Genomic DNA, 16,120 nt, shown 5'->3' on the forward strand with positions numbered 1-16,120 from the left:
GAAGCACAAACACTCTTACCAGTAGTGGTACCCCTTGGAAAATGATCTGGGGTAGGTGGGAAATTACTTTATATTTTATGTTGTTTTTTACTAACTGAATGTTAATTGTTGTCATTATTTTGTTGAAAAAATACTTTAATAAAGATTGCATAAGGCCATGATATATTTTTTTCCTGTGTGTGTGCTTGGGCTTTAGGTCCGGGTAGTGGTACCCTACCAGGGGCCATCGTCTGACTACGTTGTAGTGAAGATGATTCCAGACAGCCGCCTTCCGCCCCGTCACCTGCATGTGGTTCATACGGGCAAAACCTCCGTGGTCATCAAATGGGAATCACCGTATGACTCTCCTGACCAGGATTTGGTGAGTGGGCCGGGCTTCCAGGCCTCTGTGTTTATTCTTGGCATGGTTAGGGTAGGGTGGGATGGAAGGGGGTCCTCTAATGGGGCAAGAAACACAGGCCTGCTTTCTGGCGTCCAGCAGAAGGTCTCTCCCATTTCTGTCTGGCCAAAGATGGGGTCCGTGTAGGGACTTCTTCTTAACTGACACTTCTCCATTATTCCCAGCTACCATTTTGGATTGTCCCTCTTTCTTCTCTGCTGCTCACATTTCCTTCCCTGACCCTCTCACACAGGGATTAGCAAACAGAGGTCTGCAGGCCAAACACAGCCCATTGCCTATTTTTTTTTAATAAAGTTTTATTGGAACCAAGTCATGCCCATTTGTATATGTATATTATATCTCACCACTTTTGTGCAATGATCAGCAGAGTCGTTGTGATGGAGACTCTCTGGGCCTCAACGCCTACAGTATTACTGTGTGTGGACCCTTACAGAAAGTTTGTGACCCCTCTTTGAAAGGAGCGTTGATCCTAAACAAAACAAAACAAAAATCGCCCATTTTTTCCTTGCTCTGGGCTGCTCTGCCCTCTGCCCTCTCTCCACTCCCCTTCATCCAGCAGTGGTTGGTTTAAAATGCTTGGTTGCTAATACTCCTCTCAACTCTCCACTTCTCTGTTGTGATTGAATTTCCTGTGCTTACTATATGCCCTGTTATTTTCCCTTGCACCCATATACCTAGAAGCAGCCTGGGAGAAAGTAAGTAGATCCTTGCCCTTTAGAGCCAGGATTGAACACTTTGGTTCATTCTCTCTCCACCAACAACATCCATGAACCATTGCAATGGTGGAGATATGGAAGTTGAGTACTGAGTTTGGATGTGCTTGCTTGTTCCAACCTACCTGCTGATGCCACGATAAATGTGGCCTTCCCTAGAGGGCTAAAAAAAATTTAATTGATAACTCTATGTGCAATTCTATGAGTGAATAGTTATTTTAAGATTGGACCTGGTCACTCCAAAGGCTTTCCAAAGAATGAAGTCAGAGTTTGGGACTCAAACTATGGTTGCTGTGGGTCACAGCTATTAATATACTGCATTGTCCACCATTGAACTACAAAGAGTAAAAAATGTCAGCCTTCTGATTATCATTCAGATGTTCTTTTTCGGTCCTAGTTGTATGCAATTGCAGTTAAAGATCTAATAAGAAAGACTGACAGGAGCTACAAAGTAAAATCCCGTAACAGCACTGTGGAATACACCCTTAACAAGTTGGAACCTGGTGGGAAATACCACATCATTGTCCAGCTGGGGAACATGAGCAAAGATGCCAGCATCAAAATTACCACAGGTAAGCGGGAGAGAGGTTAGAGGTCTCCTCGCACAGCCAAGTGCCCACAGTGCTGTGCCGCTAGACCTCCAGACACAGACTTTTCATTAGGAGTTTCACAGGAAGTGCAAACGCTGCCTTCAGTATCCCTACAGGGGCAGAGCAGTGCAGAGGCTCCAGTGTCTGGGCTGCGGCGTGGTGGCCGGGGCACAGTGGGCTGGGGAGTGGCTATCGTTTTCTATATTTTCTAAGTCTTTTTAACTCCCCTCACTTGTTTTGATATTACTAAAGGAAAAGAGAGGAGGGATGCCCAAGAGAGGAAATAAAACCGAATAGTTACCACGATGTAGCTGAATATCTGAATGGCAGGTTCTCAGTGGTCCATTGTGGCAGTCTGACATGTCGAAGTGGAGGGAGACCCATAGCTGGGTGGTGGATCTAAGGGCAGTCACGCTCAATTCAGAAAGATGGTAGTAAGCTCAGTTGCTCAGACAGCAGGTATTATTGGGAGTTTTGATATTGGGTTATGGAGGCCCAGCCCCATTTATGCTAGTGGCATGCAGTGGGCCCGGGCCACGAGCCATCGTCACTCCAGTGTCCTGTTTTCAGACGAAACTCCTTACGCCATCCCATTCCTTCCCCACCACCCCTCTAGCCCACCCCATTTGTTTTTGTACACCCTTGGGTACAAGGGCTATTAAATTAAGTACTGTCCAAATTTCTTGCCTGAAGATGTTATAACAATAACAAAGAGATGCCAATTAAAGAATATCTACCACATGCTAGGTTCTGTACTCAGCAGTCTATATGTTTTATTTTTTCCGTAATCCAGCCTCCAAGGCTAGCATTATTTAATCTCTCTTTGACAGACAAGAAAATGGAGTTTCAAATGTGTATCCACTAACTGCATCCCATTTCATCTTTAATTTTCAGTTTCATTATCAGCACCTGATGCCTTAAAAATCATAACAGAAAATGACCATGTTCTTCTGTTTTGGAAAAGCCTGGGTTTAAAGGAAAAGCATTTTAATGAAAGTAGGGTAAGTTCCTCCCTCATTCTCAATGACTTTGGAAATTTAATTGAAATGCTGTTTCAGAGATGAGCTCGTTAACAGCCTGCTGGCATAGATAGTGTAAAAAAAAAGAAAGAAAAAGAATAGGACGTGGACATGAACTTGAGAATTAAAGGACCATTTTCGATGGGATTGCTAATTAGTGAAATGTTTATATTGCCCATTAAAGATGAGAATCTCTGCACTAAGCACTTTTCAATCCTGACTTGTCTTCCTCTGAAGAAAGAGAAATGGGCTGGAGGCCATGCTGTGCTTCCCGCAGAAGCTGCAGCTGGGCTGGGGCTCAGGGTATCACACCAGGAGCCCCGCCTGTTCCACACTCGTTGAGGGCAGGACTGTGGCTTCAGTACCAGGAGCTGAGCTGCACTCTCAGCCTGGCATCTCAGCACTCTCTTCCCAGAGAAATTACAGGGAGCAGGAGGTACTTGAAGATACCTTGCTGACTTATGAAGAACACCTTGGTTTTGTTTGGTTTTGCTATTGGTAGGCCAATATGATATTCACAGCAAAAGACAGGGGAAGGGGAGTGAGACCTGGGAGTAGATTTACCATCCAAGGGTGGACAGATTCTTGAGTAACACTGGGTTGGCCCCAGTGACAGCAAAGCCTTAGCTAAATAGGAATGTGATGAATCAACTATGGCTACCTGGAGATGCAGCATAGGCAAAGAGCCGTGGGTTCTAAATAGTCACCATGCAATGCCAAAGCAAAGTGAAATGAAAGTTGGAAAATTCTCACCACACACTCTGTGAGAGTTCTCATAACTCTTACAACTATGATATCTAAATAGCTAATATCCTTAAATATAAGGAAAGCTTTCAAGTAAATTCACAACAGAAATATTCTAATTTTGAAGAAGGTACATGTAACAAAGCAAAAAATTCCAGCAGCAGTAAGCAAAAGGAGAAAAGTTCAACCTCACCAGTAATGTAAATAACAAAGAGGTAGCCCTGTCATGTTAAATTGGTAAAGATTTGCAGGGAAGAATATAACCGGTATGGATAACAGTTAGGGAAGTAAACATTCTGTGAATATAAATTGGTTCAACCTTAAGTAAGGCTCTTGGGTAATATCTATCAAAAATGTTAAAAGTGTTCACACCCATTGATCCAGGAGTTGTAGGATTTTACTCTAAAGAAACAATGTGCCTGAAGAATTTATGTACAGTATTTATGACAGTAAGAAAGAGGAAATGGCCGAAATGCCAAACAGAAGAGGATGGGTTAAATAATGTATGAGTGGTTGATGTTGTGTAATCTAAATTATTTTCTTTATAACCTTTATGTATTTTACAAACGATCGACACCAAATATATATTAGGTGGAAGGTAATAACTGCTAGCTTATAGAAAAGAATGTGGGGATGAGATTCCAGGCAGGTATTGGGAATCCTAGTTCGGCAGCCAGTCGCCAGTAGGGGATCCTTCCTGGGTGGCTGGAGCCCGGCTCTTAGGTTGAGATTCTAAGTTAGTATTTCGTTCCTAGTGGAGGGTCTGGCACAGGCAGAGCATGTCCTTCTTCCCTTCCCCTGACAGGGAGTTCAAAGAATTATATTAGTCCGTTTCCACGGTGCTAATAAAGAATTATATTAGTCCGTTTCCACGGTGCTAATAAAGACATACCCGAGCCTAGGTAATTTATAAATGAAAGAGGTTTAATTGACTCACATTACCGCATGGCTGCAGAGGCCTCTCCATCATGGTGGAAGGCCAAGAGGAGCAAAGCCACATCTTACATGGTGGCAGACAAAGAGAATGAGAGCCAAGTGAAAGGGGAAACTTCTTATCAAACCATCAGATCTCGTGAGACTATTCACGACCATGAGAACAATATAGGGGAAACCACACCCTTGATTCAATTATCTCTCACTGGGTCCCTCCCACAACACCTGAGAATTATGGGAGCTAGAATTTAAGATGCGATTTGGGTGGGGACACAGCCAAACCACATCAAGAATAGATAGGTCAGTGGTGTTGGGATCAAGAGACTGTGATTATGCAAGGGGGCCCAATATGTGGCTAGAGATAAGGGATAGAGTCTTTTCAGGGGGATGGTGGAGAGTGTCAGTAGCTTTGACACTGGAATAGTCGGGGATCAGCAGAGAGGTCAGGTTGTCAGCCCTCATCCCAGCTAGCATCCTGGGCCAGGGCTGTCCCAAGGGTGACTTTTCCCAGCACTGGAGTCCAGGGCTCTAACTAGGAAGACATTTCATCCTCTCCTCCAGTGAACAGGGGCCTGATCAAGCTACAGTGCTTCTTATTTCAAGGCCAGGTTGTTGGGGAGCTGAGATCAGCTCAGGAGGAGCTAGAAAGCAAGGAGACAGGAAGTGAGCCGACAAGGTCATTCCTACACATTGTTCTGGGGACAAATGTCCTGTCTTTTCTAATTGCAAGTTCCCCTTTCTCACCCCATTGCTGGAGTCCACTACGACCTGGATTTATTATTAGTCAAATCCCATTACGGCAACCTGTTCAGATTCTTGGTGGCATTTAATATTGCCTGAGACAGGCAGACTGCTGAGCACAACTCTGAATGTGGCTTTGTTAAAATGACTTTCCTGAGGGCCACAGTTCTCATTTCCACAATATAGCTTGTAAGTGGGGGGCGGGGGGTGGCAGTTATTTGAGACATTGGAGATGAGCAAATTTTCATTTTCTGAATCCAGTATCTCAGTGGTAATATAAAAAGAACAAGGAGAAACCCAGAGCACTTTAGCATCTGTAGCAGCCTGCAGTGAGGAGTTCACATAAAGCTGGAACCAGTAATAGACTAGGCTGTCAGTTTCCATATTCGACTTCCTGAGCAATCTCCTGTGTTTGTTTTCAGGGCTATGAGATACACATGTATGATAGTGCCATGAATATCACAGCTTACCTTGGGAATACTACTGACAATTTCTTTAAAATTTCCAACCTGAAGATGGGTCATAATTACACGTTCACTGTCCAAGCAAGATGCCTTTTTGGCAGTCAGATCTGTGGGGAGCCTGCCATCCTGCTGTACGATGAGCTGGGTTCTGGTGAGTTGTGATTGCTGTCCGTTTCTGCCTGCAGTTCTGGGGAAATAGCAAGAACGTTGGATGATTTGATGACCACTTGTCTTTCTAAAACACCTTGAAGATATTCTCAGCTTAAAAGAAAATCATTTATATATCAGTTTAATCAGGTAGTGATGTATTTAACAAATACTTCCTGAGCTGGACATGGTACAAGAAGCTGAGATTACAGGGGGACCGGATTCTCAACAGAAAGTGTAAGAAAGGCAAGGCTTGGTTTAAAAAGAGAAATACTAGGTTCATAAGAGTTTTGTTTTTTGTGGGACTTCTCAGAGCCTCTACCATGCTAATATACCCTGTGGGTCCCCAAGCCAGAGATCATCTCTTTGTCATGGATTTTACATGTAAAATCATATAACAGTGCGCACCCCCGCCCCGCCCCGGCTTCATCTTAGCTCTCAGCATAAGCTTAGGCCTGGAATTTGCCCTGGGATCTCTGTCTTACGTCTTATGCTGGGCCATGCTAGTGGTGGTAGAGAAGACCCTTCCGTTCATACAGAAAGTCTGCTTACATTAGAGTAGCTTGGCCAGGATTTCAACAAATGTTTTGCCACTGGTCTTTTTTAGTTCCATTTACTCTCAGCCAAGAACTAACCAGTGCTCAAGCCAAAATCTTGTGTTAGAGTTGTTAAATGTTCCGTCTCATAGTGTTTCTCAGGGTGAGATCTCGTGCAATATTTATCCTTGGCACCCCCCACTAAGAGAGGGAAGCACTGCCTGCCACTTCCCTTGGGAGAATCCTAACATATTAGAGGTTCTGAGAAGGTCCTACAGAAACCAGCACAACTCTTGTTGACCTAGGATTTCCTCAATAGAGCCCCATTTTTAGGCAAAACTAATTGGTAACCTGTGAAATATGCTTTGGGAAAAATTCCTGTGCAGACCCCTCCCGGCCACCTTTATGGAACCAAGGTTGTCAGGCAGGAGGGCTCTTGACTGACATCTTGCCCCTTCATGTTCACCTTCCCCTTGGAAGTGGGGTGGGGGAGGGAGGGCGCTCATTCCTGGAGCTCCCAGCCTCCATTGTGCCGACTTCCTCTTCACTGCTCCAGCCGAGCACACCCCCTTCATTAACCACAGCACAGTTGGAATAGGTTGGAACATATTAAATAAGATGTTGCTAGAGTTTTTTTCTAGCAAGGAAATAATGAAAGAAATTTAAATACAGACATGAATATTGAATTGTTAAATTAAGCTTGCAAGAAATGGTGGTTCTCTGGCCCATCTTGATGAATACCCTGTGAGGGTGAATGCCTGGGTAGCGACAGAGCTTTCTACATGAAGCAGAGTCCTGGCCTGTGCCACTTCTCCCGATACCGGGGAGCAACCCCAAGCCTGTTGAGGCTCCTCATGGAGACCTAGCCTGAGGGAAGTCCACTCTGTTTCCTTTGCCAAAACCTGATTCCTAGGTTTCATTTTCAAGTTCAGACATTCCCTGGAATTTTTAACATGAGAAGTCTACCGCTTTCAAGGAGACTGGCCCCTACCCCAGCAGTGTGGAAGGTGGGCCATGGCTTTGCCCTAGAGCCCTGGTGGTACAAATCTATTAGTGACTCATCACAGAGCCAGTTTGTTTAAGTCAATAGGAAGGGGCCATCTGTGTTAGGTTATAAATGGCAAAACGGCTTTGTAAAGAGCTTTAAAAAATGTGACATGTATATGGAAAGTTGTTTTTCTCCCCCACTCTCTTTTTTACTTAAGTGAAAAACCTCGTAAAACTTCATGAGCTGTTAAGTCTGTATTGTGGTGTAGGAATCTCGTTTGTATCACTTAATGGAGCTTCAGGTAATTGCAGTTCAGAGTGACTTTGGTGCCAAGTAGGGGGAAATAATTGCAATCTCGTTAATTAGTGGTCTGATTTCACATCCTCTTATGTAAGGCAAGCAAGTGGTCTTAAGTAATAATGCTAATGGAATCAATGTTGATACCCCAACAAAGGTCTCCCTTCCAAGAGATTATCTAAATAACCAACAAGGCAGTGATTAGGAGTCTAATGTAATTACCGTATTTGCATGCACAAGGCCCTTGGTCTATCAGCCCATAGCAAGTAGTCGGAAAGCAATCAGGCATCACGCACATGCAGAAATGTCTCATACCAGACAGGCAGTTTGTGTAGCTGTGGCGATCGCCCAGCTTTTTTTGGTGGGTGGAGCCTTGAGGAGTCATCTGGTCTGTTCTCCTGCCCTCAGGTGGGCTTATTGGTGGGAACTTTGCCTTGGCAGGTGCAGATGCATCCGCCATGCAGGCTGCCAGATCTACGGATGTTGCTGCCGTGGTGGTGCCCATCTTATTCCTGATACTGCTGAGCCTGGGGGTGGGGTTTGCCATCCTGTACACGAAGCACCGGAGGCTGCAGAGCAGCTTCACCGCCTTCGCCAACAGCCACTACAGCTCCAGGCTGGGGTCCGCAATCTTCTCCTCTGGGGATGACCTGGGTAAGTGGGGCAGGGAAAGTCGGTTCTTCCTCCCAGGGCTGGCCGGCACACAGCCAACGACTTGAAGAGGAAACACCCACCCTCAGCTTGTCTTTCGACACTAGAGGAGCTCTCATCAGCCAGCGATTTGATTCCATGGCTTTTGGTTAAACCATTCAGAGTCCTTACTTTTTACCTTTTAAGTTAATTAAAATGTTGTATTATCTTTGACTGTGTAGTTCTGGCCTGAAACAGGGAGAGTGCCTCAAACAGGAAGGATAGATAGGCCCCAGGCGTTGAGACTCCCAAAGTTTGGGAAAATCCTCAAGAATATCTGAGCCCTCTCTCATCCTTCACTGACCTGGAGGTCTGAGGTCTCTCAAGATCGTAACTCGAGATAACAAATAATGCTTTCCCAATCAGCTTCTATCAAAGGAGGCCCTTTCCGTCTTGCTGTTTCTCTTTCTGGTTGCTAGTGTAACCTCACCAGCCATTCTTTTATGTACCTTAACACAGTGGTCCCCAACATTTTTTGTACCAGGGACCAGTTTTGTGGAAGATAATTTTTTTCACTGGACCAGCGGTGGAGGGGGGGAGGGTTGGGGCATGATTTCAGGATGAGACTGTTCCACCTCAGATCAACAGGCATTAGATTCTCATAAGGAGCGCTCAGCCTGGATCCCTTGCATGCTCAGTTCACAACAGGGTTTGCGCTGTGAGACTCTAATGCCGCCCTGATCTGACAGGAGGCGAGGCTCAGGCTGTAATGCTCACTGGCTCGCTGCTTGCCCCCTGCTCTGCGGCCCCATTCCTAACAGGCCAGGTACTGGTACCGGTGGTCCTTGACCTGGGCACTGGGGACCCCTCTCTTGACACATAGCAAGGGAAAAAGTAAGAAATTTCCCGTTTTGAAATCTTTGCACAATGAAAACCCTAAATGCTAATAGAGATAGTAAGATAGTAATATAATTAAGTGGGTGTGTTACAAGGCTTCCCCAAACTGAGACTAATGACTGTGAATGTACAAGTTTATTTTTTTCTGTAAACTAGTTATAATTGTTTATCTATGTGTATAAAGACATTTGTATATTCCCCTTCACGGGTCGTATATTAGCTCTGTTCCCTTTCCTTGTCAGTTTCCTTTCTTGCTTAATAAGCCGGCACCTGGACTGCCTTGCGTAAATGGGGTGGCTTCTTTGCTTCTGCTGTTGGAGGCAAAAGGAGTCGACCCGTCACGGTGCCCTGCGATAATCCCTGAGTGTCGGTCGACACTTGGTTGCACAGGATTATACCAGGGGTCACAAGAGGATAGCCATTAGTCTGGGAAGCTGTCCTCAAAATGCTTAAACCCCACCAAGATCCTTTTTCCCCAGAGCAGTTTGGGTTCAGAAGAGAAAGCAGACACTGCAGTTCACTGTGCTAGTGTAGGGTATGGATAACTCAAACTGGGGAACCCAAACCACCCACTTAGCTTTTGTGTAGGTAATAAGATTCTTCTCCTGAGAAACTTTGTTTTCCTAATTTGGCTACGTTCAAATGACCATTAAAATCAGTATGAGGATCCGTCGATGGGTAGAAGGTGGCCAGGAGGGACCGTGGGAAGCTGGGCTGGGTTTCAGAACTGATTATGGTGTCTGCCTGGCTATGGCGTTGACCTTCTCAGCTAGCGGGTTGTGGTAGGGTTGAGGGGTAGGTAGAGTGGTGGGATGTGGGGTCAGGTTAAAGTGTGTTGGAACTCACCAAGGCCTGACTGTTTTGTCTCTAGGGGAAGATGATGAAGATGCTCCTATGATAACTGGATTTTCAGATGACGTCCCCATGGTGATAGCCTGAAAGAGCTTTCCTCACTAGAAACCAAATGGTGTAAATATTTTATTTGATAAAGATAGTTGATGGTTTATTTTAAAAGATGCACTTTGAGTTGCAATATGTTATTTTTATATGGGCCAAAAACAAAAAACAAAAAACAAAGAACAAAAAAAAGGAAAGAAAGGAATGAATAAACTTTGTAGTAATCAACTGTGAACTTCAAACCAGGTTGATTTGAGTAACCAAATTGCTTTGATTTGACATTAACGTAGTCTTACAGGGCTGTGCTTGCTGGGCATGCTTTTAAGTCTGTGAGATAATTTTGGTTCAGTAAATTGGCCAATCTTTTTATTTTTCTAAGACACAGAAATGTATTTAATAAAAACCTCGAGAGAGTGATGGGTGGAACCCCTTCTCCTTGAAAGTGTGCGCAGATACTCCATTTTGTTTGGATATAGTTTATAGGAAAGTGTGTGGGTGTGTTATGGGGGAAGGTTTCTTTATGTTATTTTGTTAATTTATTGGGACTCTGTGTAAGGCCAGGCTTTAGTGGTCATTAGACACCACATGTGTTATGAGCCCCTTACCCATAGGGTTGGAGGTGGGAACAGAAGCATTTTTTGTTGCCATTCCGGAAGCAATCCATTTTGATTCACTTGTGTGTCACATAATGGTCTTTGGCAGGAGAGAGCACTGAGTCATTGCCGGAGTTCAGTTAAACAGAGCTGCAGCCTGGGAAGCCCTGCAAGTCCACAGCTTCCTCTCTTATATTAATTGATGGAATTTTACTGTATGTGCCTCTGTACAAGATGTAGCTTTGAGAGCTACAAAATGATAACACTGCTTTATTACACACTGGTTTCATTGTCATTGCAAAAACTTACCCTTGTTGTAGGAGAGAGTTCTAGATCTGTGCCATGATCCATACACTGGCCAATAGAGTACATAATTTTTCCATTTTCCATTTTTTGTTTTTACTTACTACTGAAGGATCTCAAATGTAAAATTATGTATTTGGGTTGAGATGGCCACTTATTGTCCTTAAAAATCCATACTGATGTATGCAGTCATTTTGAATTGGGTCAGTGCCTTCTCGCTCTCTTTTTTTTTTTCTTTTCTTCCATCTCCCTCACCCATGCCCCCACCCAATCTAAAGAGACAGTGCTGTACACTCTCATAGAGATAGAGAAGATCTAAAACGTTGAGACTCCTCAATCCAGTTAACAACAGCAGGAGCACTAGAGGGTGTTCATTTATTCTCTTTGTAAAACAAGCTGTGCTTTTTTTTCTTCTTCTGCCTTTAAAATGCCACCCCTGTATTCAAACCATGGCCACTTGATAGTTATGTAGAAGCCATCGTGGGCTGATGCCAACCCTTTAGGCTTAGCGTTGTAGGTACCAATGTCTAGCATCGTCGTGACTTGTACTGTATGATTCTCACTGAAGAATTTCCTTTCAGCCAAGAAGCAGTGAGGTCTGGGAATAGTCCAAAGTCGTGTCTCTGAATATATGTCCTTGATATGCAAGCTTTGTAAAACCCCATCCCCCCTTAGGTGCGATGCATCATCTTCTCACAAGTGTTTAGTTTCTTTTAACCGAAAGTATCATTCTTGGGTGATAATATAGTTTTATTCTACTTAGGGATTGTTTAGAAAACAAAGAGCCAATTAAATTTTTTAGTTTTTAAAATTTTTATTTATATATATACTGAGATGAGTATTTTAAGCTGTCGACCTTTAATTTGCCATACGGGTAGGGCTGTATTTCATTTTAACAACCGGTGGTAATGATAAGCCTTCTTCTAGTGTATTTTCTCTTCTTTCCTGTCACTCTCCTTTTTTAAGTTTTTTTTTTTTTTTAAAAGACTGGAATTTTTTTGGCTTTATCATGTCTTACTATAGAGATTTGTTCAAAACTCTAAGCCCTACCACCTCCCCTTTAATAAGCTCTTTAAATAGTTGAATCATTAACAACCTGGTGGGAGGTAAGTCATTTAATTGAACCACTAGGAAGTGTATTTTCTTTTCTTTTTCTGCCAACTTTTTGGTGGCATTTGTAAAAGCTGATATAAAAGGCTCTGCGATGTTATTTTCAGTTATTCCATAGGCAAGCCTTTTTACAGAGCATATGTCTCCAGTTGGCAGCTTGAGATATTTTTGAGCATCCAGTTCTAGCTACCAGTGCCTCCCAATGCTTAGTGCACAGTACTGTAGACTGGCCATCACCCCTCTCCTTGGAAAATGCCACTGTGCTGTTTGAAAAAAAGCAGCTTTTTAGGGCTAGAGTATTTTATATAAACAGAAGAGCTAAGTTCCTGAAGACTAAGCTAGATAGATGCAGCTATATGTAAATTGTATATTTTTATGAACTTTTGAAGCACACACTCCCGTTTCCCTCTGTGTAGCTTTGTGGGGATTTCATGTGTATATGCTGTCTGAAAGAATCCAGAGGTTGGAGTGCCAATAGGAAATGAAAACAAATGCCTCATACTACAGACAGCCTTTGAAGGTGACCAGATAACTGTCTTCATTGTGACCAGTTGGAGTCCCTCCTTGCTTGTGAAGAAGGGGCTTTTGTACCTTGTTGGAGATGCCACCTCAGAAGTTCACACCGTGCCGGAAAAAGGTTTTCTTCTCTCGCGGTGTACATTAGAATGTCAGATGCCTGCATCCATGTGGACCACGATGGGCCTCTAAAATTTGGTGGGCAGGGGGTTTGCTTATGAGTTTTTTCTGGAAGCCGATTTTACTCCTGGATGTATTGAATGCCCCTTGAGCTTTATGAGATACGAGTCCACATGGATAAAATGTCAGAGAGTGAAGTTCTACAGAGGATATTCCGGGAAAAGGCCATGTCTGTGCAGTCCTAGTTCCAGACAGGTGAGAAGCTCCCGGAGCTACTGGCTACCTTGACAAGCTGGGTAGATAGTTATTATTCTGGGTAACTGTTGAAACTTTGATTTTTGAACAAGTAATTCCTGGGGTTCTGTCTTTGGTAGCATCACCAGGGATATTTGGGTAGGACGGACAGGGGACACACAGCTGCCTTTTCTCTCCTGCCCATCATGTTTGGCTATACTCAGCAAAAATTTAAGGAATGTAACCCTTCTCAAAACTGGCCATTTTCAGGGGAGGCTTGGGACAGCAGTAGTATGGTGAGCCCCTTACAGATGAGCACCCATTCCTCCTTGGTGAATCCTGCCTTCAGATGCTTACCCAGTGGTCCCTGCATCTAGTAAGATTATATTTCCAGTACACTTCCTTAGGGCAGAAACACCATCCTGTCAGGTTTGGTCAGTCCCTTCTCCATGAAGGGAGTCATGGTGAATTCCTGAAAATTTTCTTCCTTCTGCAGACGGTTGGAGGGGTCCCTTAGAGAAGGCATCCAGAGACATAACCAAACTGAACATCACCCCATATTGATTTTCGGAATTGACTCTAAAACTCTGTGCAGAATCTTGTGTTGGGATTATATCTTGACATTCCTGTCAAGTTATTTTTCTTAACTGGAGTGTGTGCTGCCTTTCAGGTACAATTTTTGTGTAATAAAAGCCAGTGCATTAAGTTTATATAGACTACCTTCTATGCAAGACTGAGATATGGAATGGATAGCAAGAGATATGTACTGTTGGGTACACGGACAGTAAGTGTGTTTTTGGATGGAGTACCAGCACCGAAAATGGGTTGAGGGAGGATGGGTTGTATATATGTTTCTGCCCACTAATTTTGAGCAGCCATATTATGAATTAAATCATCACAGCCAAGTAATAACCCAAGAATGGTATTAGTTTCATGTGTAATAGCTCAAATGGAATAAGCATGAATGCTGGAGTGGAACATTATCCTCAAATATTCTATGTCACTTCTCATTTAAAGACTCTTGTTATGAACTATTAGAAACTTTAGGCAAAATCGAAAGTATTCGTGGCAAAATAAAGGCCTATTCTACTCTTATTTAAAGTGAAACACTGTATACTTGTTTCTCTCCAAAGTGAAATTAGGTATTTATAATTTCAATTGCCTCGATAAGTTTCCAAGTCACTGAAATCTGCTGAAGGTTTTACTATATTGTTGCACAATTTTAAGATAATTTTTGTCTCAATGTCAACTTTTTTCACTGAATAAAAATTTAACTGGGTCAAGAAAACACCTATTTGAAAATCCACTGTCTCTGTGTGTCTTGAGTTGTTCTTTAGAGTGCAATAAAGATGGCTAACGCAGGCTCCAAACCCCATTTGATTGGTCTGTTTTAAAGGGATGTTTATTTCATAGATGAGAGAACACTAAGGCCTGGAATAATTTTGTTATTAACAAGCTGGTCTCAGATGGTGGATCCTTGAAGAACACGATGCCTTTGTGTTGGCTGAGGAGGGGGGAGATGTGGTGGCTGTTTTGAAGTAAACAGAATTATTCCGTAGGGACAACGACTAAAGTAGCTCCCTTAAATCTGTAGCTACATTTGCTAAGAGGCAGTGTGCTAAGAAGGCAATTTTCAAATCTAAGAGAAGGAAGCGCAGCAGTAGAGATGAGCTGTGTGTCTAAGAGCACTTCCACGGGTCTCCATAGACAGTCTTGTGAGGAGGGCTGCATGTACCTCTTATGAGCAGCTGAATGGCCAGTGGGCCTGTAAGTGAGGATTGGAGGCTGTGGAACTGGGTGGGGGAGGGAGGCAGGTTTTTAAGAATTTAACAGGTCCTCTGGTATGCTGCTTTTGTTTAGACACTGAGCCAGAGCCAAACCCTGAAGTATTAGCATCCGGTTTTGTGAATGAAGAAAAGGAGGCATAGAAAAGTGAAGTAATTTAGGAGAAACCAGAGCATAAAAGGCAAAACCAGCCTCCCGTCCCTGGTGTTTCTGATTCCAGATCCTTTTCTGAATCACGATGCCGCAGCGCCTCATGTCACCATTCAGTGTCACAGAGAACGCATTAGTCCAACATATTGCACCAAGCGAAATCCCAAGGGGAGACCTACCATCTGGGTGAGTCTCCTTGGTCATGGCCTCACCCTTAGGTTTTCAGGCTTAGATAATTTTTGTCAACACATGATAGTGAATTCATCTCTCATGGCCAAACACACCTTAACCAAACTCAGGATGCTGATATTGCAACGTCATGATGTCCATTTGTTAATTCACCCTGGGAAAGGGTCCTGTCCCTTACAATGTCCACATGACCAGTGCATTCTCTCCCTGTAGGGAGATCTATCCCAGGAGCCAGTCACCACCCGAAGCTTGCTTGGAGAGCAGGGGCAAATAATTTTAAAAGTAGGAGGATTCTGGGTTAGCATAGTGGTTGCCCAGTAAATAATGAATGGACAAAGGCTTGACACTCCGCAACAGGAATCATCTACTCCATATAAACTTAGTATTTGAAACCGTCAGATTGCAACGCCCTGTATCCATTTCTATTTAAAAAGATCTTGCCAATGGGATCTAATACTTCAAGTCCAGGCACTGTGGTTCCCCTGGACAGGTCTTGGGCACTGCCTACATCGGTCACTCTGACTCATCTCTACGTGTCCCGTTGTTGAGTAAGCTCCCCCACTCATGAAAACATTCTATAGCAAAATGAATTTATTTGGACTGAGTTTGAATCGAATCTTCCTGGCTAAGAGCCACATTCTGACTACATCCGTCAGCTGTGATTATTGGGCTCCCCAGCCCACAGCAAATTGAACATGGGTTGAGGCTGCTAAAGGCGGCTACTCCGAGTACAATAGAAGAGAAGCCACGAGTTGGAGTTAGACTGCTGGAAAACCTATGTGAGAGATAAAGGAACTCCAGCAAATATACTTCTTGGGAATATTTAGCATAAAACCAGAGTCCTACACAGTAAGTAGCCCATCCAATTAGAATAATTATCATTCCCTTCCATTGAACCCCTATTCTTTGCTAGTGACTATGCTAAACTCTCTCTCTCTCTCTATATATATATGTGTGTGTGTGTGTGTATATATATATATATAACAATATCTTTCATAGGAAAGTGTATATATCTTGTTATATATAAAAACAATATCTTTTTTCTTTTAAAGGAAAGATGAATACCTAAATCACAGAAGCACTTTTAGAATTAAAATAGGTGTACATATACATATATTTATATA

At 43.3% G+C, this 16,120-nt stretch overlaps 1 protein-coding gene across 1 annotated transcript in view; it reads left to right on the plus strand.

Moving 5' to 3' along the window:
- Positions 1-12,731, plus strand: part of SORL1 (sortilin-related receptor, L(DLR class) A repeats containing) — a 184,301-nt gene extending 171,570 nt beyond the window's left edge. The window contains exons 43-49 of the mRNA XM_011964986.1: positions 197-361; positions 1,511-1,685; positions 2,598-2,704; positions 5,563-5,755; positions 8,014-8,226; positions 9,971-10,068; positions 12,510-12,731. Coding sequence (XP_011820376.1) covers positions 197-361; positions 1,511-1,685; positions 2,598-2,704; positions 5,563-5,755; positions 8,014-8,226; positions 9,971-10,038 — 921 coding nt within the window. The 3' untranslated portion in view covers positions 10,039-10,068; positions 12,510-12,731. The remainder of the gene's footprint in view (positions 1-196; positions 362-1,510; positions 1,686-2,597; positions 2,705-5,562; positions 5,756-8,013; positions 8,227-9,970; positions 10,069-12,509) is intronic.
- The last annotated feature ends 3,389 nt before the right edge of the window (positions 12,732-16,120 follow it).

This window comes from Mandrillus leucophaeus, unplaced genomic scaffold, assembly GCF_000951045.1.
Source record: "Mandrillus leucophaeus isolate KB7577 unplaced genomic scaffold, Mleu.le_1.0 Scaffold71, whole genome shotgun sequence".
Classification (NCBI taxonomy): Eukaryota; Metazoa; Chordata; class Mammalia; order Primates; family Cercopithecidae; genus Mandrillus; species Mandrillus leucophaeus.